Here is a 22,909-nt window from a genome sequence, read left to right on the forward strand (position 1 = left end):
AGTCTTCATCACGGCTGGCCCTACTTCAAGTCATTCAACCTGTTTACAACCACCTAGATCTCCTGAAAACAGTGACTGGTCAAGCTTGGACGTGATAACAATTCGTTTGTCAAGCACATAAAATATGATTTTGGAGTAAGGTTGACTTGAAAAGTTCGAGTGCTTTTGATATGACAGGATATGAGTTGATCAGAATGGCATTATAAGTAATGATATTGAAAGGAGGATTTATTACCTGTTCCCGGGGGACTGACTGGCCAGAGATGTTGTGAATGGTGACTGTACAACCTTGCGATAGGCTCGCAACTGGTGATTGAGACTGCTTGACAGGCTTTACGAGGCCGGTCAATGATTTGATAGATTATTAGCTCACACTGTGCTTGATATATAATGAAGGGCGGTAGTCCTGTCATTTGACCATTGCTGTTGAGTGAGGATACGGTATGAGCTGAAGGACAAAGCGTAACTGGAGGTGACAAATGTAGTGTTTAGTAGCCCTGCTACCAGTACAGGGTACGACTGACTTCTAGTGGAGTGACAGTAGCTGCAACACGCCATGTCCCTCTGGCTGGACAGAATCCGAGGTAAGCTGCCTGGACACTTGAACAGATGAAAGCATGACCAGCATTGATATAATCATGGGTATACCTGTATGTAAGCTAGGTGTTATTTACATCAAATAGCTTACTCCATAATGGTAATTACCAATGTATCTCCCTAGTACAACCCAGGGAGTTACCAAAGGTTTTCCCTAATGAGAGCCTGGCAGTTACTAATTTGTCTGTAATGAGTCTAGTAATTATGAATGATTTTCCCTACGAAGAGCCTGGCGATTGTAAATGTTAATGAACTAATGAGAGCCTGGTGATTACCAATGTTTTCCTTATTTGGTGATTATCAATGTTTTTCCCTAATGAGAGCCTGGTGAATATAAAGGTATTTCCCTAATGAGAGCCTGGCGATTATCAATGTTTTTCCCTAATGAGAGCCTGGTGATTACCAATGTTTTCCTTATTTGGTGATTATCAATGTTTTTCCCTAATGAGAGCCTGGTGAATATAAAGGTATTTCCCTAATGAGAGCCTGGTGATTACCAATGTTTTCCTTATTTGGTGATTATCAATGTATTCCATGATACGATTATCAATGTTTTTTCCCTAATGTCATACCATCACACACAACCCTCCATGTCATACCATCACACACCCCTCCCTCCATGTCATACCATCAGACTACCCTCCCTCCATGTCATACCATCACACTACCTTCCCTCCATGTCATACCATCACACCACCCTCCCGCCATGTCATACCATCACACCACCCCCTCCATGTCATACCATCACACACCCCTCCCTCCATGTCATACCATCACACTACCTTCCCTCCATGTCATACCATCACACCACCCTCCCTCCATGTCATACCATCACACCACCCTCCCTCCATGTCATACCATCACACTACCTTCCCTCCATGTCATACCATCACACCATCCTCCCTCCATATCATACCATCACACCATCCTCCCTCCATGTCATACCATCACACCATCCTCCCTCCATGTCATACCATCACACCACCCTCCCTCCATGTTATACCATCACACCACCCTCCCTCCATGTCATACCATCACACCACCCTCCTTCCATGTCATACCATCACACCATCCTCCCTCCATGTCATACCATCACACCACCCTCCCGCCATGTCATACCATCACACCACCACCCTCAATGTCACACAGAGGGGTTGGTCTGCTGTACGGTGGAGGTATGTGACAAATGTGGGTAAACCCTCCCCCACAGCGACAAGGCCAGAAGGCTATCTGGCTACAAACAGACCCGCTGAAAACATGAGACTTTGATACCCCATTATGCCGATGTATCAAAGTGCCACACAGTTTGTTCATGTGTGTGCCTCCTGGGGAATCCTTGTAGTCCCCTGACAGTACTCATCAAACACATGTATAGCACATACAATACCAGCTTAGTAAATGTCTAACAGGAGTAAATCTTACACACTCAAATCATTTTGCAAATTGTTATAGTAATGTACAAGACTGATTTTGCTAGTACATGGATGCAGTGCATATGGTGTGTCCAGTGCAATACACCCATGCCACCTTCACCCAGACCCTTGTCCAACCATCTTCACCCAGACCCTTGTCCAACCACCTTCGACCAGACCCTTGTCCAACCACCTTCACCCAGACCCTTGTCCAACCACCTTCATCCAGACCCTTGTCCAACCACCTTCACCCATACACCCATAACCTTGTCCAACCACCTTCACCCAGACCCTTGTCCAACCTCCTTCACACAGACCCTTGTCCAACCACCTATATCCCTATCCCCAATCCCTGCTCTCATCTGGCCACCATCACCCCAACCCTATTCCCCATCCTATCATCCTCAAACAGCTTCAGCCCCAAGGTCTACCCCCATGATCTACATCCCCATTCAGTCTGTCCACTGTGTGTAGATTACTATGTGCTCACTCATGCATGAGCCTTGTGAATCTCTCATCCGTCTATTGGGCTCTATAATCCCAGAAAGACAATGGGGATTGCCCTCGCAGGTAGACAGCCACACAAGCAGACAAACTATTTTGGTTTTGTTGACAGAATTACGATTGTTCATTTGTGTCTATAGCGTTTTATACCTGAATATCATTTCATATTTGAATGTGAAAAGGTTTAGTGCCTGACTGGGCGCTAGTGTTAAGACATGAAGCCTCTGTTAACACAGAGTGGCCTGCTTGTGTAAGGGATTAGGTATTAGTGTCCTATTGGAATAACCTTGTATTGACATGTGTAATCTTAATTGTAGAGGTCTTTATTAATGTTTAGGACATGGGTTTAACTGTTGCTAACACAGGTGTCACTATCCACTTGTAGCTGTACACACACTACAGATGACACAGATAGCATTAAACACCCCATGAGACAGGGTGAGGCCCCTGCTGGAACATAACATGCATGTGTTGCTTGTGATGTAAATTCATACAATGCAAATTATGAATTGTATATATTAGATGTTCATGTATATATTCACAATACCTTTAATTACATGCCTGTCAGTAAGGAACCATTGAGATCATGTTTGATCTGCATGCTCAGCTTTCACTCATACTGGTGCAACTATGCAAATGTCACCTGCCATTTTTGGCAACAAGTCTCCGTTCTAGCTGATCATCCGTGTGAAGGAGGTTGTCACCATGCTCAGACTAGGTGAAGGAGGTTGTCACCATGCTCAGACTAGGTGAAGAAGGTTGTATCCATGCTCAGACTTGGTGAAGGAGGTTGTCACCATGCTCAGACTAGGTGAAGGAGGTTGTCACCATGCTCAGACTAGGTGAAGCACCATGCTCAGACTAGGTGAAAGAGGTTGTCACCATCTTCAGACTAGGTGAAGGAGGTTGTCACCATGCTCACACTAGGTGAAAGAGGTTGTCACCATGCTCACACTAGGTGAAGGAGATTGTCACCATGCTCAGACTAGGTGAAGGAGGTTGTCACCATATTCAGACAAGGTGAAGGAGGTTGTCACCATATTCAGACTAGGTGAAAGAGTTGTCACCATGCTCACACTAGGTGAAGGAGGTTGTCACCATGCTCACACTAGGTGAAGGAGGTTGTCACCATATTCAGACTAGGTGAAAGAGGTTGTCACCATGCTCACACTAGGTGAAGGAGGTTGTCACCATATTCAGACTAGGTGAAGGAGGTTGTCACCATATTCAGACTAGGTGAAGGAGGTTGTCACCATATTCAGACTAGGTGAAGGAGGTTGTCACCATGCTCAGACAAGGTGAAGGAGGTTGTCATCATGCTAACACTAGGTGAAGGAGGTTGTCACCATGCTCACACTAGGTGAAGGAGGTTGTATCCATGTTCAGACTAGGTGAAGGAGGTTGTCACCATCTTCAGACTAGGTGAAGGAGGTTGTCACCATGCTCACACTAGGTGAAGGAGGTTGGCACCATGCTCAGACTAGGTGAAGGAGATTGTCACCATGCTCAGACTAGGTGAAGGAGGTTGTCACTATATTCAGACAAGGTGAAGGAGGTTGTCACCATGCTCAGACTAGGTGAAAGAGTTGTCACCATGCTCACACTAGATGAAGGAGGTTGTCACCATGCTCAGACTAGGTGAAGGAGGTTGGCACCATGCTCAGACAAGGTGAAGGAGGTTGTCTTCATGCTAACACTAGGTGAAAGAAGTTGTCACCATGCTCACACTAGGTGAAGGAGGTTGTCACCATGCTCAGACTAGGTGAAGGAGGTTGTCACCATGCTCAGACTAGGTGAAGGAGGTTGTCACCATATTCAGACTAGGTGAAAGAGTTGTCACCATGCTCAGACTAGGTGAAGGAGGTTGTCACCATATTCAGACTAGGTGAAGGAGGTTGTCACCATGCTCAGACAAGATGAATGAGGTTGCCATCATGCTAACACTAGGTGAAAGAAGTTGTCACCATGCTCACACTAGGTGAAGGAGGTTGTCACCATCTTCAGACTAGGTGAAGGAGGTTGTCACCATGCTCACACTAGGTGAAGGAGGTTGGCACCATGCTCACACTAGGTGAAGGAGATTGTCACCATATTCAGACTAGGTGAAGGAGGTTGTCACTATATTCAGACAAGGTGAAGGAGGTTGTCACCATGCTCAGACTAGGTGAAAGAGTTGTCACCATGCTCAGACTAGGTGAAGGAGGTTGTCACCATGCTCAGACAAGGTGAAGGAGGTTGTCTTCATGCTAACACTAGGTGAAAGAAGTTGTCACCATGCTCACACTAGGTGAAGGAGGTTGTCGCCATGCTCAGACTAGGTGAAGGAGGTTGTCACCATGCTCAGACTAGGTGAAGGAGGTTGTCACCATATTCAGACTAGGTGAAAGAGTTGTCACCATGCTCAGACTAGGTGAAGGAGGTTGTCACCATATTCAGACTAGGTGAAGGAGGTTGTCACCATGCTCAGAATGAGGTTGCCATCATGCTAACACTAGGTGAAGGAGAGGTTGTCACCATGCTCAGACTAGGTGAAGGAGGTTGTCATCATGCTCACACTAGGTGAAGGAGGTTGTCACCATGCTCACACTAGGTGAATGCTCACTAGGTGAAGGAGGTTGTCACCATGGGTGAAGGAGGTTGTCACCATGCTCAGACTAGGTGAAGGAGGTTGTCACCATAATCAGACTAGGTGAAGGAGGTTGTCACCATGCTCACACTAGGTGAAGGAGGTTGTCACCATGCTCAGACTAGGTGAAGGAGGTTGTCACCATGCTCAGACTAGGTGAAGGAGCTTGTCATCATGCTCACCATGCTCAGACTAGGTGAAGGAGGTTGTCATCATGCTCAGACTAGGTGAAGGAGGTTGTCACCATGCTCAGACAAGGTGAAGGAGGTTGTCACCATGCTCAGACTAGGTGAACGAGGTTGTCACCATGCTCAGACTAGGTGAAGGAGCTTGTCATCACGCTCAGACTAGGTGAAGGAGGTTGTCACCATGCTCACACTAGGTGAAAGAAGTTGTCACCATGCTCAGACAAGGTGAAGGAGGTTGTCACCATGCTCAGACTAGGTGAAAGAGGTTGTCACCATGCTCAGACTAGGTGAAGGAGGTTGTCATCATGCTCAGACAAGGTGAAGGAGGTTGTCACCATGCTCAGACCAGTCTATGTTCCGATCACATCTATGTAGTAAGACATCACTCACAGTGAACTAGTATACAACTCATTAGGAGATAAACATACTGTGTTGGATAACGAAATTATAATAGCTCTGAATTTGATTTAAAACCAAATGCGTGTAATGGATTAGAGGGATCATGACTAGGCTTAATCATATTTTCAACGACATAATATTTTTTAGAAAAAATATGTTGGGTTAAACAGAACGGTTTTAATGGTTTGCAGCTTCTGTAATTATATTATACTGCTGCTAAATTTGAAACAGTACATATTTCTCATAAATATATCACTTGTTTTAATGAGAGTCCAACTGTCTATATTTATGGTGGATGGAAGGCTTTTCTTGGGTGTTCAATGTTAATTCATCCTCCATTACCAGATCAAGATCAGTGGCCATGTCGTCAACAAAATCTGATAATAAATTTAATACAGAAATTATGTAGCAGTCTATTGCTTACTCTATTTTGACATAACATAGAATCAACGTAAACATATTTTTCTTGCTGAATTTTTATTCAGAAAGCAGATGATGTTTTCATCTTGTTCGACTGAATATTTGTTTCTATGTTTGTATGTATTAACACCTATTTCTGTGATTTACACAAGTAGTGAGTGCGAGCCCATCATCGCTAAATCCATCTTTAAAGACATATGTAATCTATAGATGTATTGAAAGTTTGTTTGGTGTCCGCCATGTTGGTGGGCAGATGAAAATCGGAAAATCAGAGACCTGTTTAATGTGATTATATACCTCTGAATGACTTTAGTTAACCAATCACAATCCAGTATTTACTGAAGTCATGGTAGAATTTGCATTATTCCTACTTACATTTATTAAACCATAGATCATTTGCTAAAATTCTCAAGGTAATGCAGCAGAGTTGAAGCAATGAAACATGGATAGTTACTCTTGTATATACAGGTCTAATTCTTCTATAATGTATTACCTTGCTACCTCTGCTAACAGTCAGGTGATGCTACTTATTTCTCTGTTACAGAGAAAGTCAAGTTGTCTGCTGGGAATAGGTTGTCGAAGGCCGAGAACAGCCGACGACGCCAGTCTGAGGACATCCCACTGCACAGGCCACAGAGTGTGAAGCAGACAGACTCCAGAAGACTGTCACACGATGCCGCCAGGAGTAAGTTCAGTAATGGCCAGGACCAGCGAAAGGACAGCACAGTGAAACATGTTCATTTGACACGGACTGAGTGCGACTCAAAAGTCAGAGCAAACTACCCAACAGTGGAGATCCAGTTCTCCACAGAGCAGCTGCGACAGAGAGTGAGTCCGGAGGGCAGAAGGTCAGGAGACAGCTCAGACAAGGCTGACAAGACAAGGACATCCTCTTCAGTCTGTACAAGTGTGCCCAAAAAGGCTGTCAAAACATCTTCTGGGGTAGAGGAAGAAGACTTTCTTGCCAAGATTAAAGCTAGGCTTAGTAATCGAGAGAAAGAACACAGTCAGTCCATAACCCCAGGGTCACAGAAAAGCAAAGACAGTATTGAGAATACTGACAAGGGACATACAGCCAGCTCCGGATCCTGCCCATCACATGTTACGGACAGGAAGGGTAATCTCAGTACAACAGCAGATGTACCAGCAAACACCAAGAAGGTTAGTGTAATAGGCAAAGGCAAATTGTTGACATCTTCAAACACTGGACAGTCAGAGACTTCTGATGTAAAGAAAGGCAAAAGTCAGCCATTGAAAGCTGATAAGTCTAATCTAATCATTGACAGAAGGAAGGAACCAACACTGAAATCAAGTTTAACAGTGAAACTAAACTCAGGAGCATCTAGAGGTTTGGATGCAAAGGACAAAGTTAGCGTCGGCAGGGGAACAGATTGTAAGAAAAGAGTCCTCCCACATGTTGACAAACTCAAGTCCAAGGCTGGAAGCGTTGCAGTGAAGACTGACAGTGATCAAAGAACTGTGTTTGATCGACTCTCCCAGGGTAAAGACAGCTCTAATACTGTACCCAGTAAACACAAGGGTAATATTGTGTTGAACCGCTCTACTGTTTCCCCAGTTACGTCTGTGTCTGTGAAAACTATAGCGACTGAAGGTAGCAACCCGGCGCCTAAAGACAAAACAGGCCAACTAGTGAGTGTTTCTACCTCTCCACCCGTCAGTGGCAGCAGCAGCAGCAGCAGCACTAAACACTTGCCAACTACCTCATCCTCTGCCAATGAGAAGGATTCAGGCAGAGATCACAAGTTCAGTGCCTCAACAGATCAATGTGCCAAACAGACCAATGACTCAAACAATGTTGAGTGTTTTGTGGTGAAATCAGACAATTGTGCAGACAAGTATGTGTTTAAGGTTGACCTGAAACCTAAATCAAAAGGACTGAGTCGGTCCCATAGTGATGTTGTTCCACAAACTCGAAGCTGGTTAAAAAAACCCAGTCAGGCAGACTGCAAGCCTTTGAAAAGTTTTGAAAATAGGTCTGATATGGAGAAAGCCTTCATGGATATGCTAGACGATATCGACCATGTGAGCACAGCCTCTGATACTAAACTGTCGGATGTAGAAGTCAGTGATGATGACACTGACCAAGTGACCAGCATGACCAGCTGTATACAGACAATAGCTGAGACTACTGGCACTGAGAGAGATGGCTACACAGGTGGCTAGTGTTGACCAACATGTGGAGCAGAGTAAATCATGGATACTGTTGCGGAACGTCAAGGAAGACCTGAGTGCAATAAAGTTTATAGACGAGAATGACAACAGTGAGGTAAGTACTGCCTGCTTTATGCAGACTGTATAGATATCAGGGTATAGTTGTAGATCTGATTTCTATGTAATATTTGATGGAAAGAGTGTTGTCCTCTAGGTACAAGGCAATCATCTGCCCAATACCATTCTGTCATAGACCATGCAGTTGTGACCATCAGTTGATGGGGGTCATACCTGGTGTTATTTAGTGTTTAGTGTTATTATGTGTTTGTGTTTAGTGTTATGTTAGTGTTATGATATGCTAGTGATATGCTAGTGCAGACAGTGGCAAGACTCAGGAGCATATGGACAATCTCACGTGTGTGGTGACACTTTTAGTTTTTACCATGTCTCACTAATGTAGATATTATCATAATAAAGGTCACAAGGTCAACAAATTCTTGATAAGAAAAAAACCCCAGTGTATTCATTTGAAATGGGCTATTGCCTTAAGAACTTGACCATATGTCTGTCATACATGAGTAAATGTTCCTACTGGGTCTAGTGTCACGACACCTTGACCATTTGTCTGTCAAACATACATTTTTTATGCCAATACACCTTGACCATATGCCTTGACCAAATATTGTTTTAAACAGCTTGATTATTTTATTTTTATTTTTAGGTTATTCTTTGTGCAGAAAATATTTAAATATGTTTATGTTAAGAGCAACATCTTCAAATCAGCTTTCTTTGTTGACGTTTGCAAATGTTGAGCTATGTTTTTTTGTCTTTCACCTTCATTAAAGTAGATGTGAAGCAGATACTTGGCACAGCCCATGAGGCAGTATATAGAGGGGGTTAACTAGGGATTTTATGAGGGCATCTGAGATCCACTGCTGTGACACAATAGCAATCCACATACATTCACTGTTATAGACTAAGATGGGATGTATTGGATATACAGATACTCTAGGCAAACTAAGATACATGTTAGGGATCTTATTATAATGCTGCAGGGCTCATACCTTCAAGTGTGCATAGGGCACTGGACCTGTTTTGCAGCCAAGCAATTTTCAGTTCAAGTGTGTCTGGTGTATAATAACTATCAGGGAAGGCAGCACCACCACATGATAACATTTTTATGAAATAAATGTTGTGTTGTATGGTACAGGGTGAATTTCACGTGCGTTATATACTCACTAGCATACATACTGAATTGTTTCTTGAAGCATACACATGAACGGATTATGATCATAATGAGTTCCAATTGAGGCATTTAAACCATTTTCCAAGGCAATTAATCTCAGGCCTACCAAAGAAAACTTTCCCACTGTGCAGAAAAACTCAGAAAAGCTCACATTAATCGTGGAAATAGCAACATAAACATAATACCTCGCTACTGAAACAGTAAAATGGCAACTTTAAATCGCTAACGCTGCATCATAAAACAAGGAGCCCGCAACTTCGATTTTGTGCATGCGCACATGGAAGAGGAAGGGTCAACCGCATGTTGACATTTTCCAGCTTGGACAAAAGTTACATTCCTTTTTTATGTACTGTAAACGTAGTATATTTCGCGCAGGTTTTATTTTCGCGCTTTTCGCGCAAAACATTTTAGCGCGAAAATTTATACACCGCGAATAAACCTGTCATCCATTCAGTCTAGCCACGCTCGCCCCTGAGTTGTTACCATAACACATCAAGTTTGAAGACAGAAATCTACGGGAATCTTACAATGACGACTGATAGTAGCATAAAGAATCAAACTTAACTGTCGCTGTAATGGATTTCCCAAAACATAATTAAATAATGAGCCAAATCCCATCGCCGAATTGTGTTGTGGCCGCCATGGAAATTGGTCACATGACAGATGGTTTGATACAAAACAGATTACCACGAAACGACTCGGAAAGAAATAATACAGCAGTATTTTATTTATTCATTTAGATACAAACGTTTCATAATGAAGCGAATAGTCACTAACACTCAATCATCTCATTCACAACAATCCGGCTTGTTTGAAATCACTGTTACTGTGTACTAGTATATCGCACAGACAGGGATTTCCTGTGAGTAAGTAATAAATGCCGCCTGACAGGTTCGGCCACTCTGTTTGTTTTCACTGCTATTAGTGGCGGCCAAAGAGACGGCTGGCAGTTCCGGCAATTACTGATTGCGCGAATAATTGACCGCGCGATGTAGTCTAAACTGTCAATTCCGCGAAAATTGCACCACGCGAAAATAAGTACGTTTACAGTATTTCTGTTGTGTTATTTGGCATTTATCATCATGATACTTGTGTGCACATCGTATGAAACGATTGAGAACAATTATTTCGACATATTTAATACTTTTTCTACGCGAGGCGATTCACTGTTGCTCGGAAATTGGAAAGAAGCCCGGATCGTAATTTTCATGTGCAGTAGAGGTCAAAGTTCGCTGATATAAAAATGTCGCCGTTTCATAGTTTTTCGTTGCCGTTTTTACTTTTTCATTAGCGAGGTAATGTGTTTATGTTGCTATTTCCACGATTAATGTGGGCTTTTCTGCATTTTTCTGCACAGTGGGATTTTTTCTTTGGTAGGCCTGAATCTAGTTTTATGAAAACTACATATTAAACACCTAATGCCTTTAAATGTGCACTGGGTTATGAATGGGTTTCATGTTTACTGGCTCTGAAACATTTGAGGAAAAAATCTTTTTAACTGGTTGACCATACTGTTAGCACTTTTAAAGAAATCTGTACTTTTATCAGTGTGACAGCGTCCTCCAAAGTACACATCACTGCACAGTGTTTGGTATATCAGCAGATAGTTGGACTTGTGTATAGGGCACATTTACAGGTGAACATTACGGCTGGCGTGAGATGAATGGAGTCTTCCTGGTGTTACCATGTTAGTGGTACTGTGTGAGCGGAGGAGAATACCTTGAGGTTAAGAGTATAGTCTACACAGCTGCCTTCTCCTCAGTATACACTACAAATGTTCACTGGTAACTTTGGGGTTTGGTACCAGGGGATTATGGAGATTAATTTTAAAGTGATCAATAGTTGATCAAGTGGTGATTGTTGGAGCAGGATGCTAAATTTGGCGAGTACACAATTGTTACACTGCACATGTAAACTGTATCAGATAGATGTGCATACATCAGACACACATATATAACAGTACTTATCTCCTACATCCCTCACCCTGCTGACCGACTGCCCGCTCTCCCTGGCTCCAATACACCAGGCTAAGTACTGTGACATTTATGCTGGTATATCACGGGCCCTCTGTTGTGTATCCAACTGCTGCTGTATGTGCCCCTCCCCGGGACAGTCCTCTATCTCATCCCAGTCCCTGCAGTCATAAATCAACTGATATTTGAGTGTTGGAGAAATGTGACACAGATAATTAGGCCGACATTGTGTTAGTGTGCTGCTGTGTTTAGGGTGTGCCAGACTGTGCCGCCTGTAGCCAGGGTTTGCTTGCTGCGACGGACCAGGTGACCATTGCCATGGACATAGTGCTGCTAGTGGTATAGTAGGTTAGGTTGAGTGTACGCTCAAGTGTTGACCTATCTGTTGCAGGTGGTGGAGACTGTTGACAGAGGCCAACATGGAGAAATGACCAGTGTCCAGCCGGCCACTTCAGGTAATACACTGCTGGGCATCAGCTGCAGACTGGCTGCAGGGAATCACTGTCCAGACCCAGTCATGTTGTAGTTGTAGCTGTGTTGTAGATGACGTCAACGATTGTTTTCAGTGTCATGCCTATTTAGGTATTTAATTCTACTTCGTAATAATTTAATGCTAAGATATGGGACATACTGATCAACACAAGCATAATGTCAGAACTGCCATAATTTGGAATATCGCCCGACCAGATTGGTCACATATTCTCTGACAATGACCCAAAATCTCGGCGACAACTTTAGCAGCTTGCACACACTGTATGTGTACATGGTTTGCTGAACTATTTCATGAAGGTTACTATGGTGACAAGATACTTAGTTATTGCATATGTACGCGAATGTTATTAGATTTCTTATCAAGAATCTCACCTCTGTTTTATTGCCGGTACTACTGACATGAGACAAATAGTGTTATCAATGATTTACCTGATATCTGTGTGCTGCTTCAGGCGTGGTGAGTAGTCCAAGTACCATAGAGGAGGTAGCCTCACATTATGAAGAAAACAACAACGTCGTGGAGAAGTTGACCGTTAATGATGTAGAGTCTGACGTGATGGACAGTTTTGCGGACACTGCTGGTATGCCCAGTGAGTCAGACAGCATGGAGGTGGCCAGCAGCGACAACACTGTGAGTGCCCACATTGGCAGTGACAACGCTGTGAGTGCCCCTATCGGCAGTGCAATAACCTACCAAGAGGATGATGATGGCACAGTGACGGTCCAGCAGGTGACTCAGGATGACCACCAGGATAGAGTAGTGACCGTACGGTCCAAGATATTCCGTACTCCCAGCAATGCCCAGGCTGAGGAGCGGGACACTGTTGTAGAGACATTGTTCACATCGCCTGGTGGAACACAGCTGCAAGAGCGCGATGTGATCAAGACCAAGAAGAAGTTGACATCTCGAGGGTCCAACTACTTCCAGCGCAGTGTGCAGGTCACGAGACGGGTGCGGGACACAGCAGGTGGGGAGGTGGTGGAACAGGACAACTGTGTGGAGTCCGACAACAAGTCAGTCACCAAGGGGCAGTCATGGGGAGACAGAGTCATCACCAAGGTCACCCTGGACAAGCCGAGTCAACTGCAGTCCATGATACAGGAGGCAGCAGATGCACCCAGGAAATCCCATGCTACCCTTGTGCTCAGCAAGCTGAATGTGTCCAAGGCCAGCAGTGGGTATGGGAGTGTGTCCGGGTCAGAGGAGGATGACCGGGAGGAGGTTGTGGACATCCAGCAGAATAGACCTAAAGGTGAGATGTGAAGGTCAAGTAGGTCAGCAATCCAGGTTGTGTGTGTGTGTGCGTGTGCGTGTGCGTGTGCGTGCGCGTAGAGTGTGTGTGTGTTTAGGTGATGTACCAAGACTAAACAACAGCCAGGGAGATACGGCTGTAGATGATGGCTAGGGGAGGTATCGAGACTGTAAACAACAGCCAGGGAGATATGGCTGTAGATGATGGCTAGGGGAGGTATCGAGACTGTAAACAACAGCCAGGGAGATATGGCTGTAGATGATGGCTAGGGGAGGTATCGAGACTGTAAACAACAGCCAGGGAGATATGGCTGTAGATGATGGCTAGGGGGAGGTATGAGACTGTAAACAACAGCCAGGAGATATGGCAGATGATGGCTAGGGAGATATCGGACTGTAGAGGAGATGATGGCTAGGGAGGTATCGAGACTGTAAACAACAGCCAGGAGATACGGCTGTAGAGACTGTAAACAACAGCCAGGGAGATATGGCTGTAGATGATGGCTAGGGAGGTATCGAGACTGTAAACAACAGCCAAGGAGATATGGCTGTAGATGATGGCTAGGGAGAATTCAGACTGTAAACAACAGCCAGGGAGATATGGCTGTAGATGATGGCTAGAGGTATCGAGACTGTAAACAACAGCCAGGAGATATGGCTGTAGATGATGGCTAGGGGAGGTATCGAGACTGTAAACAACAGCCAGGGAGATATGGCTGTAGATGATGGCTACTAAAGGGGGAGGTATCGAGACTGTAAACAACAGCCAGGAGATACGCTGTAGATGATGGCTAGGGAGGTATCGAGACTGTAAACAACAGCCAGGGAGATGGCTGTAGCTGATGGCTAGAGGAGGTATCGAGACTGTAAACAACAAGCCAGGGAGGTATATGGCTGTAGATGATGGCTAGGGAGGTATCTCGAGGAGACTGTAAACAACAGCCAGGGAGATATGGCTGTAGATGATAGCTAGACTGTAAACAACAGCCAGGAGATATGGCTGTAGATGATGGCTAGGGAGGTATCAGACTGTAAACAACAGCCAGGGTAGATGATGGCTAGGGAGGTATCGGGAGATATGGCTGTAGATGATGGCTAGGGAGGTATCCAGACTGTAAAAACAACAGCCAGGGAGATATGGCTGTAGATGATGGCTAGGGGAGGTATCCAGACTGTAAACAACAGCCAGGGAGATACGGCTGTAGATGATGGCTAGGGGAGGTATCCAGACTGTAAACAACAGCCAGGGAGATATGGCTGTAGATGATGGCTAGGGGAGGTATCAGACTGTAAACAACAGCCAGGGAGATATGGCTGTAGATGATGGCTAGGGGAGGTATCCAGACTGTAAACAACAGCCAGGGAGATATGGCTGTAGATGATGGCTAGGGGAGGTATCGAGACTGTAAACAACAGCCAGGGAGATATGGCTGTAGATGATGGCTAGGGGAGGTATCCAGACTGTAAACAACAGCCAGGGAGATATGGCTGTAGATGATGGCTAGGGGAGGTATCGAGACTGTAAACAACATGCCAGGAGATATCCAGACTGTAGATGATGGCTAGGGAGGTATCCAGACTGTAAACAACAGCCAGGGAGATACGATGATGTAGATGATCCAGCTGTAGGGAGTTATATCAGACTGTAAACAACAGCCAGGGAGATACGGCTGTAGATGATGGCTAGGGGAGGTATTCAGACTGTAAACAACAGCCAGGGAGATATGGCTGTAGATGATGGCTAGGGGAGGTATCGAGACTGTAAACAACAGCCAGGGAGATACGGCTGTAGATGATGGCTAGGGGAGGTTTGCAGACTGTAAACAACAGCCAGGGAGATACGGCTGTAGATGATGGCTAGGGGAGGTTTGCAGACTGTAAACAACAGCCAGGGAGATACGGCTGTAGATGATGGCTAGGGGAGTTATTCAGACTGTAAACAACAGCCAGGGAGATACGGCTGTAGATGATGGCTAGGGGAGGTATGCAGACTGTAAACAACAGCCAGGGAGATACGGCTGTAGATGATGGCTAGGAGGTAGATGATGGCTAGGGAGGTTTGCAGACTGTAAACAACAGCCAGGGGAGATATGGCTGTAGATGATGGCTAGGGAGTTATTCAGACTGTAAACAACAGCCAGGGAGATACGGGCTGTAGATGATGATGGCAGACTGTAAACAACAGCTAGGGGAGTTATTCAGACTGTAAACAACAGCCAGGGAGATACGGCTGTAGATGATGGCTAGGGGAGGTTTGCAGACTGCAGAACAGCAAGTAGAGATGTTACCTTAATGTAACTGTAGAAGTGCCTGAAATGTAGCCTGCATGAAAATGTTTACTCATGATAGGATTTTGCTATACCTGGTTCCATACATGTTCATTGAATAGTTTAGTGCAGGTCTCTGGGACACAGTTGTTGTTTTTTCATGATAACTGCAAGAGAAGGGCTGAATGTTATTGTGACTTGTATTGACAGGCATCCATGACTACATCTCCCGTGTAGAGTCATGTGATCTCCGCTCCGTGGCCCGTGCGGAGGAGGGAGGAGGAGAGAGCACTAGACGTATAGTGGTTAGAAAGAAACATGTTTTCCCTGGCTGGAGAGTTTGTACGCATGTTTCAGTGTTCCCCCACCCTATCTACCTGTGTTGTGTGCTGTTACACGTTAAATGTTGTGCACTGTTTGATGTGTGGACTCACTGTTGTGTTTCATCCCTGCATGCATGTGACACGGGGACACCACAGTTTTACTTACAAGAGTTCACGGATGATTTCTTAGCCTCACATTTTGTTTCACTGTGACAGGTCAGTCATATAGGCAGGGTTCTGTTGACAAATGGACAAACTTGAACAACATACTGTGTTCAAGAACTTGCAGAAGGCTTGCAGCATAGCCAGCCATGAAGATATGAGTACTGGGAAGGTGACCAACCAACTTTTTGACCAACCAATAGAAGGCTTTCTTTGAAACTGGGATACAATTTGTTCTAACTTTGTTTCAATGTCGAAGGGGACAATATTGAAGCTTTATTTTTATTTGAGGCTCAGAATTTATCAATCCCTCCATACCTTGGTGTGTAGTTACACACAGGACCAGGAGCTGTGATAGGTGTTCCTACAGCTGTGATAGGTGTTCCATCAGCTGTGACTGATGTTCCTACAGCTGTGATAGGTGTTCCATCAGCTGTGACTGATGTTCCTACAGCTGTGACTGATGTTTCTACAGCTGTGATAGGTGTTCTGAATCTGTGATAGGTGTTCCAGCAGCTGTGACTGATGTACCTGAAGCTGTGATAGGTGTTCCTGCAGCTGTGATAGGTGTTCCTGTAGCTGTGTTAGGTGTTCCTGCAGCTGTGATAGGTGTTCCTGCAGCTGTGTTAGGTGTTCCTGCAGCTGTGTTAGGTGTTCCTGCAGCTGTGTTAGGTGTGCATGTGTGATGAAGTTGTTCAACTAAGTCAAGTTATACATCTGGACAGATTTTGACTACTGAAGTGTTTATGTAAGTGACTGTGTTTTGTGTCATATATTAACTGTGTGTGATAATTATTCCTATAAACCACTGAAATTGTGAGCACATATGAGTTCCCCAAATGATATACTTTAGTGTTACAGACTTGCCAGATTATATGTTGCCGTATTCATCCAACTGGTAAAATATTGGATAAAACATTGCTTTAACTCTTCCAAACTTTGCCTCTCTTGATGTGCAAGTTTAGTTGTTAGTTGGTTTGTTGTTTGACGTCGCTCTCACCAATATTCCAGTTATATGGCGGCGGTCTGTAAATAATCAAGTCTGGACCAAACAATCCAGTGATCAAGATCAGGAGCAGCAATCTACATAATTGGGATACAATTACAGTTTTGGTTTGTGGGCGTGACCAGTGGTTAAGCAGAGATGTATGTGTAGATCTGCCCGCATGGACCTGACCGCTTCATGCTGTCACGGTGTTCCAGGCTTCCTGATTCCATCCAGTAATTGTTAACATTTGAAGTGCTTGTTTTGAAACTAATCTGTTTTTTTAATATTATGTATAATTTGATATATCACCTTACTAACAATTCAAAGTCTGATAAGTTCATATTTTGGTGTTGGAAGATCGTGTTCCCTCGTCACACAGTGTTAAAGTCATCTCGCAGGTCCATGAAGCCGTTATGTACGCCACGATCTCGTACGCCACGAACTTGATGTGGTTCAAATATTTCTGAAACCAGCATCACACAAATTACATTACACTCAGCAAAACTAATTTGGAACCAAATGACTGTAGAAACAAAGTAAGTGTGAGTTGTTGTACGGATGTACTGATGGAGTGTGTGTGGCCTGCAGGTTGTCCCGAGATCACCGCCCCTGTGAAGGATGTTGACGTGAGGGAGGGGGAGGATGTGGTGCTGGAGTGTGAGTTGTTGTACGGATGTACTGATGGAGTGTGTGTGGCCTGCAGGTTGTCCCGAGATCACCGCCCCTGTGAAGGATGTTGACGTGAGGGAGGGGGAGGATGTGGTGCTGGAGTGTGCTGCCACAGCCGACCCTACGCCTTCCGTCACGTGGTATCTGGGGTACCAGCAGATAGATGGGGACGATTATCGGTGTCACACAGACTTTGATGAAGTCAGTGGTAAGGCCACCCTCACCATCAGCAGTGCCCAAACCACGGACAGTGGTCAATTTCGCTGTGTCTTCACCAATCAGCATGGAGAGGCAGAGACCAAGAACTCCGTCACAGTCAAGAGTGAGTGCCTCTTGCCAGGAGTCAACAATATAACCTTAGATATCGATGCCTGTGTCAGTTAATGTTGAGTGTTAATGCAGATGTATGTTGGATTGTGGTAGTATTTTAGAAGTATTTTTTCTAACCTGTATCTCTTGCCAATGCATAAAGTCAAGCATAATGTCACAAGTATATAACTATATATCTTCCTGCAGCCCAGTTCCATGTCTGGTTTCCAGCTGTTTACATCCATCCTTCCCACTCCACCATCCACACAGTACTCCCCACCGTTTCCTTCCTGTTGGTCATCTAGCATAATTCCAATCTATTCCCTCTCCCACAATTATTACTATGTAGTCTATTATAGTCACCTGCATGATATTTAACGTTGTGGGATTTCCAGAGAGACCTGAGAAAGCCCCTGTGTTTTCCGTGTGTCTGCATGATGAGACCGTGATAGAGGGACACTCCATTACCTTGGCCTGCACAGTGGCAGATGCGGAGACCATTGGCTGGTACAAGGACGGCTTTGTCCAACGCAACTCCTCAGACTTCAAGCAGAGCTATGACGGGGGATGTTGCCCGTCTCGAGATAGGAGAAATCTTTCTGGATGATGTTGGGGAATATGCCTGTGTTGCTCGCAATGAGTTGGGGGAAGATCGAACAGCATGCCAAATAACTGTCACAGGTAGCATTTCGTCACCTTCCACAGTTTGACTGACTAACTGAATATTTTAGAATTAGAATCTTCCTTATTTTGGAAATGGACCATCCACAGTTCGCTGATGGTAGCTAAATTGTGAAGAACATGAATCAGACTTATTTTAGAATTGGAATTTCAGTACTGTACGCCACTAAGCTAATACTTTATATCAAGATGTTTTGGAAACAGAGAATGATATATTGCATGACCTGAATATTAACTTCAATCTTCATGCATGTATGCATGTGGATATGGATATGCATGCTGATATGTCTTGTTACAGAACACTTTTATCTACATTCCCATTTCAAGCATATCTGCATGAATTATAGCCTCTTTGTAATATTCAAGTTCTAGTTTTGCTATGTACCCTTTTTGCATCAAGACCTGGTTACATATATTTGTGACATACTATATGCTGTGACATGTGACATGTGACTGCTGGTTTCAGCCTGTGACTCAGAGACATCCGTCGTTCCCATGTTCCTCACAAAGTTCACCAAGACTGTCATCAAGGTAGGGGACAAGCTCATCCTGGAGTGTGATGTTATTGGGTCGCCAGAACCGGACATCAGCTGGACCAAAAATGGTCGCCCGCTGCGGGATGACTGCCCATATAACCAAATGTATGATGGACGAACAGCCAAACTGGAAATAGAGGACGTCACTTCTGATGATTCTGGGAGATATGAATGCATCGCTGGCAATGAAGCTGGCCGGGTGTCGCTGGATGCAAGTGTCGCAGTGCAGGGTAAGATTAACCGTTGTACATGTAGGCACTTCGAAGCATTCAATTCATACCCCTTGTTACAATTTACTCATGTTGTAGATGTTTGATCTCAGCGAGACTATACATATATTGTGTTACTATTTCAGTGAAGGACAAGCCTCCATGTGTGACGGTTCCGCTGTGTGATGTGTACAGTAAAGCAGGTGAGAGTGCCACCTTAACTTGTCACATCGTAGGCATTCCTCAGCCCAGCATCCAATGGAGGAAGAATGGAATGATGATTGGGCACACCAAGGACTTTAAACAGACGTATGATGGCAGCTGTGTGACACTGGACATCTGTGGTGTGTGTCACCAAGACAGTGGGCGGTATGAGTGTGTTGCCCACAGTAAACTGGGAGAGACTTCAACCACGTGTCTACTGACAGTGAAAGGTGGGTGAATCCTGCTTCCCTGTGGTTATGTTGACAGATCGGGTGTAGAAGGTGGGTGAATCCTGCTTCCCTGTGGCTATGTTGACAGATCGGGTGTAGAAGGTGGGTGAATCCTGCTTCCCTGTGGTTATGTTGACAGATCGGGTGTTCAAGGTGGGTGAATCCTGCTTCCCTGTGGTTATGTTGACAGATCGGGTGTAGAAGGTGGGTGAATCCTGCTTCCCTGTGGTTATGTTGACAGATCGGGTGTAGAAGGTGGGTGAATCCTGTAGAAGGTGGGTGAATCCTGCTTCCCTGTGGTTATGTTGACAGATCGGGTGTAGAAGGTGGGTGAATCCTGCTTCCCTGTGGTTATGTTGACAGATCGGGTGTAGAAGGTGGGTGAATCCTGCTTCCCTGTGGTTATGTTGACAGATCGGTGTAGAAGGTGGGTGAATCCTGCTTCCCTGTGGTTATGTTGACAGATCGGGTGTAGAAGGTGGGTGAATCCTGCTTCCCTGTGGTTATGTTGACAGATCGGGTGTAGAAGGTGGGTGAATCCTGCTTCCCTGTGGTTATGTTGACAGATCGGGTGTAGAAGGTGGGTGAATCCTGCTTCCCTGTGGTTATGTTGACAGATCGGGTGTAGAAGGTGGGTGAATCCCGCTTCCCTGTGGTTATGTTGACAGATCGGGTGAAGGTGGGTGAATCCTGCTTCCCTGTGGTTATGTTGACAGATCGGGTGTAGAAGGTGGGTGAATCCTGCTTCCCTGTGGTTATGTTGACAGATCGGGTGTAGAAGGTGGGTGAATCCTGCTTCCCTGTGGTTATGTTGACAGATCGGGTGTAGAAGGTGGGTGAATCCTGCTTCCCTGTGGTTATGTTGACAGATCGGGTGTAGAAGGTGGGTGAATCCTGCTTCCCTGTGGTTATGTTGACAGATCGGGTGTAGAAGGTGGGTGAATCCTGCTTCCCTGTGGTTATGTTGACAGATCTTCCCAGATCGGGTGTAGAAGGTGGGTGAATCCTGCTTCCCTGTGGTTATGTTGACAGATCGGGTGTAGAAGGTGGGTGAATCCTGCTTCCCTGTGGTTATGTTGACAGATCGGGTGTAGAAGGTGGGTGAATCCTGCTTCCCTGTGGTTATGTTGACAGATCGGGTGTAGAAGGTGGGTGAATCCTGCTTCCCTGTGGTTATGTTGACAGATCGGGTGTAGAAGGTGGGTGAATCCTGCTTCCCTGTGGTTATGTTGACAGATCGGGTGTACAAGGTGGGTGAATCCTGCTGGTTATGTTGACAGATCGGGCTTCACTGTGGGTTATGTTGACAGATCGGGTGTAGAAGGTGGGTGAATCCTGCTTCCCTGTGGTTATGTTGACAGATCGGGTGCAGAAGGTTTCACGGAAGCAGTAAATGTCTAAGACTGTAAACACTTTGTGCTCAGCTCCTCCGTTAAACAGATATGCCATGATACAAAATGAATATTTTACAAAGGTGCATAAATCTCACTCACACTAAAGTCACTCAATGTATGGAACTTTTCCCAAACAATGACTCAGTGTGAGGTATAAAAATATGGCTCCATAATCCACTGGATGCATTGCCTAAGTGACAAGATAGATAGGACACTTTTTTGTTGTTATTGTGACAATTGATTCTGTTTTCCTGCAGACACAGCAACCGGGAAAGAATCAGCATTATCACCAGCTCCTCCCATCACAAGATCTGTAACACCACCACAAACCATCACTGGTCTAGCCAGGTCTGCTTCTACCTCACAGCGGAGTAGTCATGGACCTCTGCACCTGTCGTCTCCCACAGGCCCTACAGCTTCACACAATATCAGTAGCAGTTCCGTGGGGCAGACATCTTCCAAGACATCCACTAATGTAGTGTCACCCTTGGTCTCGCCTTCAGCATTGCCAACCCACATTATAGGGAAGGCTCTCACAAGGTCAGCTTCCATGACCATCAGTACCGTAGTCTCATCTGCAACCCCTGTCATGGCTTCTCCATCATCTCCAGTGCCAGCAGATATTAGTGGGAATGCTATCACACTGTCATCTTCCAAAATGTCTACAAATTTAGCCTCTGCTTCTACTACTCTCACAAGATCAGCTTCCCAGAGATCTGTCACGGTGATATCCTCTTCTCCAGAATCTTCTCCCTCCAGTCCATTGTCATCTCATGTCCTTGGTAAAGCCATCACAAGGTCCGCCTCACAGATCGTTACATCGTCCTCTCAGAGCAGCTCATCACCACCACAGAGCATTATTGGAAAAGCTCTGGAAACTCTAGCTGCCAAGTCACCTTCACGGCATCAGAATGTTAGTAGATCAATGTCCTCACCAACCAATACTCAAGTAGAAACATCTACAAAGCCACCAACTGGCCCTGTTGATGACCCTTCACTAATAAAGAGAAACATTCCAAGTACTGAATCCATCTCTGTTCCTGCAAGGTCCAATCCTCTCAATACCATTGGTAAATTCCTGGCTATGTCTGCAGCTAAGGACTTACAGCCATCATTCCCTATCCGGACTACACTAGATAGTCCCACAGAAGGAGGCCCAGTACCAGTCTCACCAACACAGCCCCAGGAGAAAGGCCCCATTCAGAAGGCTCCAAGTCCATCTACTTCACAGACACAGCCACTGTCTAAAGTGCAGCAGCTACGTTTGCAGTTCTTAGGCGAGGCTGGCCAGACCCAAACCAATAAAGTCAGCAGTGCACCAATCAGAAGATGGCATTCCCTTCCTCCACAAGACCTCAAGCCAGTCATTGTCAAGGTCAGTATATTTCTTTCATACTTAGTACATGCATGTGCAAACAATGAACCATATATATGGTTGTTATAACCCTATGACACTGACACCTGTAATGGTAATGTTTTACTCCAATACCAGGTCTGTTTATACCACTTAGTTTACACATTCCACTCCAACACTGATGTGGAAACGCTCCAATGTTTTACTCCAATACCAGGTCTGTTTACACCACTTAGTTTACACATTCCACTCCAACACTGATGTGGAAACGCTCCAATGTTTTACTCCAATACCAGGTCTGT

General features: G+C 45.0%; 2 protein-coding genes across 9 annotated transcripts in view; both read left to right on the top strand.

The window, feature by feature from the left end:
• LOC124286977 overlaps positions 1-8,429 on the top strand; it is a 76,303-nt gene extending 67,874 nt beyond the window's left edge. For both annotated transcript variants that reach the window (XM_046723436.1, XM_046723437.1), the window contains one exon: positions 6,691-8,429. In XM_046723436.1, coding sequence (XP_046579392.1) covers positions 6,691-8,330 — 1,640 coding nt within the window. In that variant the 3' untranslated portion in view covers positions 8,331-8,429. The remainder of the gene's footprint in view (positions 1-6,690) is intronic.
• A 9,342-nt stretch (positions 8,430-17,771) lies between these two features.
• The window catches only part of LOC124286978 (smoothelin-like), a 56,915-nt gene continuing 51,777 nt past the window's right edge, over positions 17,772-22,909 (top strand). For 3 of the 7 annotated variants that reach the window (XR_006901162.1, XR_006901163.1, XM_046723438.1), the window contains exons 1-5: positions 17,773-18,012; positions 18,395-18,680; positions 19,147-19,446; positions 19,572-19,859; positions 21,511-22,628. Coding sequence is in view for 5 of the 7 variants with exons in the window: in XM_046723438.1 (XP_046579394.1) it covers positions 18,488-18,680; positions 19,147-19,446; positions 19,572-19,859; positions 21,511-22,628 (1,899 nt within the window). In the remaining 2 variants the exon portion in view is untranslated. Of the gene's footprint in view, positions 18,013-18,394; positions 18,681-19,146; positions 19,447-19,571; positions 19,860-21,510; positions 22,629-22,909 lie in introns of all 7 variants that reach the window. The other 4 variants (XM_046723439.1, XM_046723441.1, XM_046723440.1 and 1 more) reach the window with 4 other exon arrangements.

This window comes from Haliotis rubra, unplaced genomic scaffold (genome assembly GCF_003918875.1).
Source record: "Haliotis rubra isolate DU_JTF1 unplaced genomic scaffold, ASM391887v1 Scf397, whole genome shotgun sequence".
In the NCBI taxonomy this organism is placed as follows: domain Eukaryota; kingdom Metazoa; phylum Mollusca; class Gastropoda; order Lepetellida; family Haliotidae; genus Haliotis; species Haliotis rubra.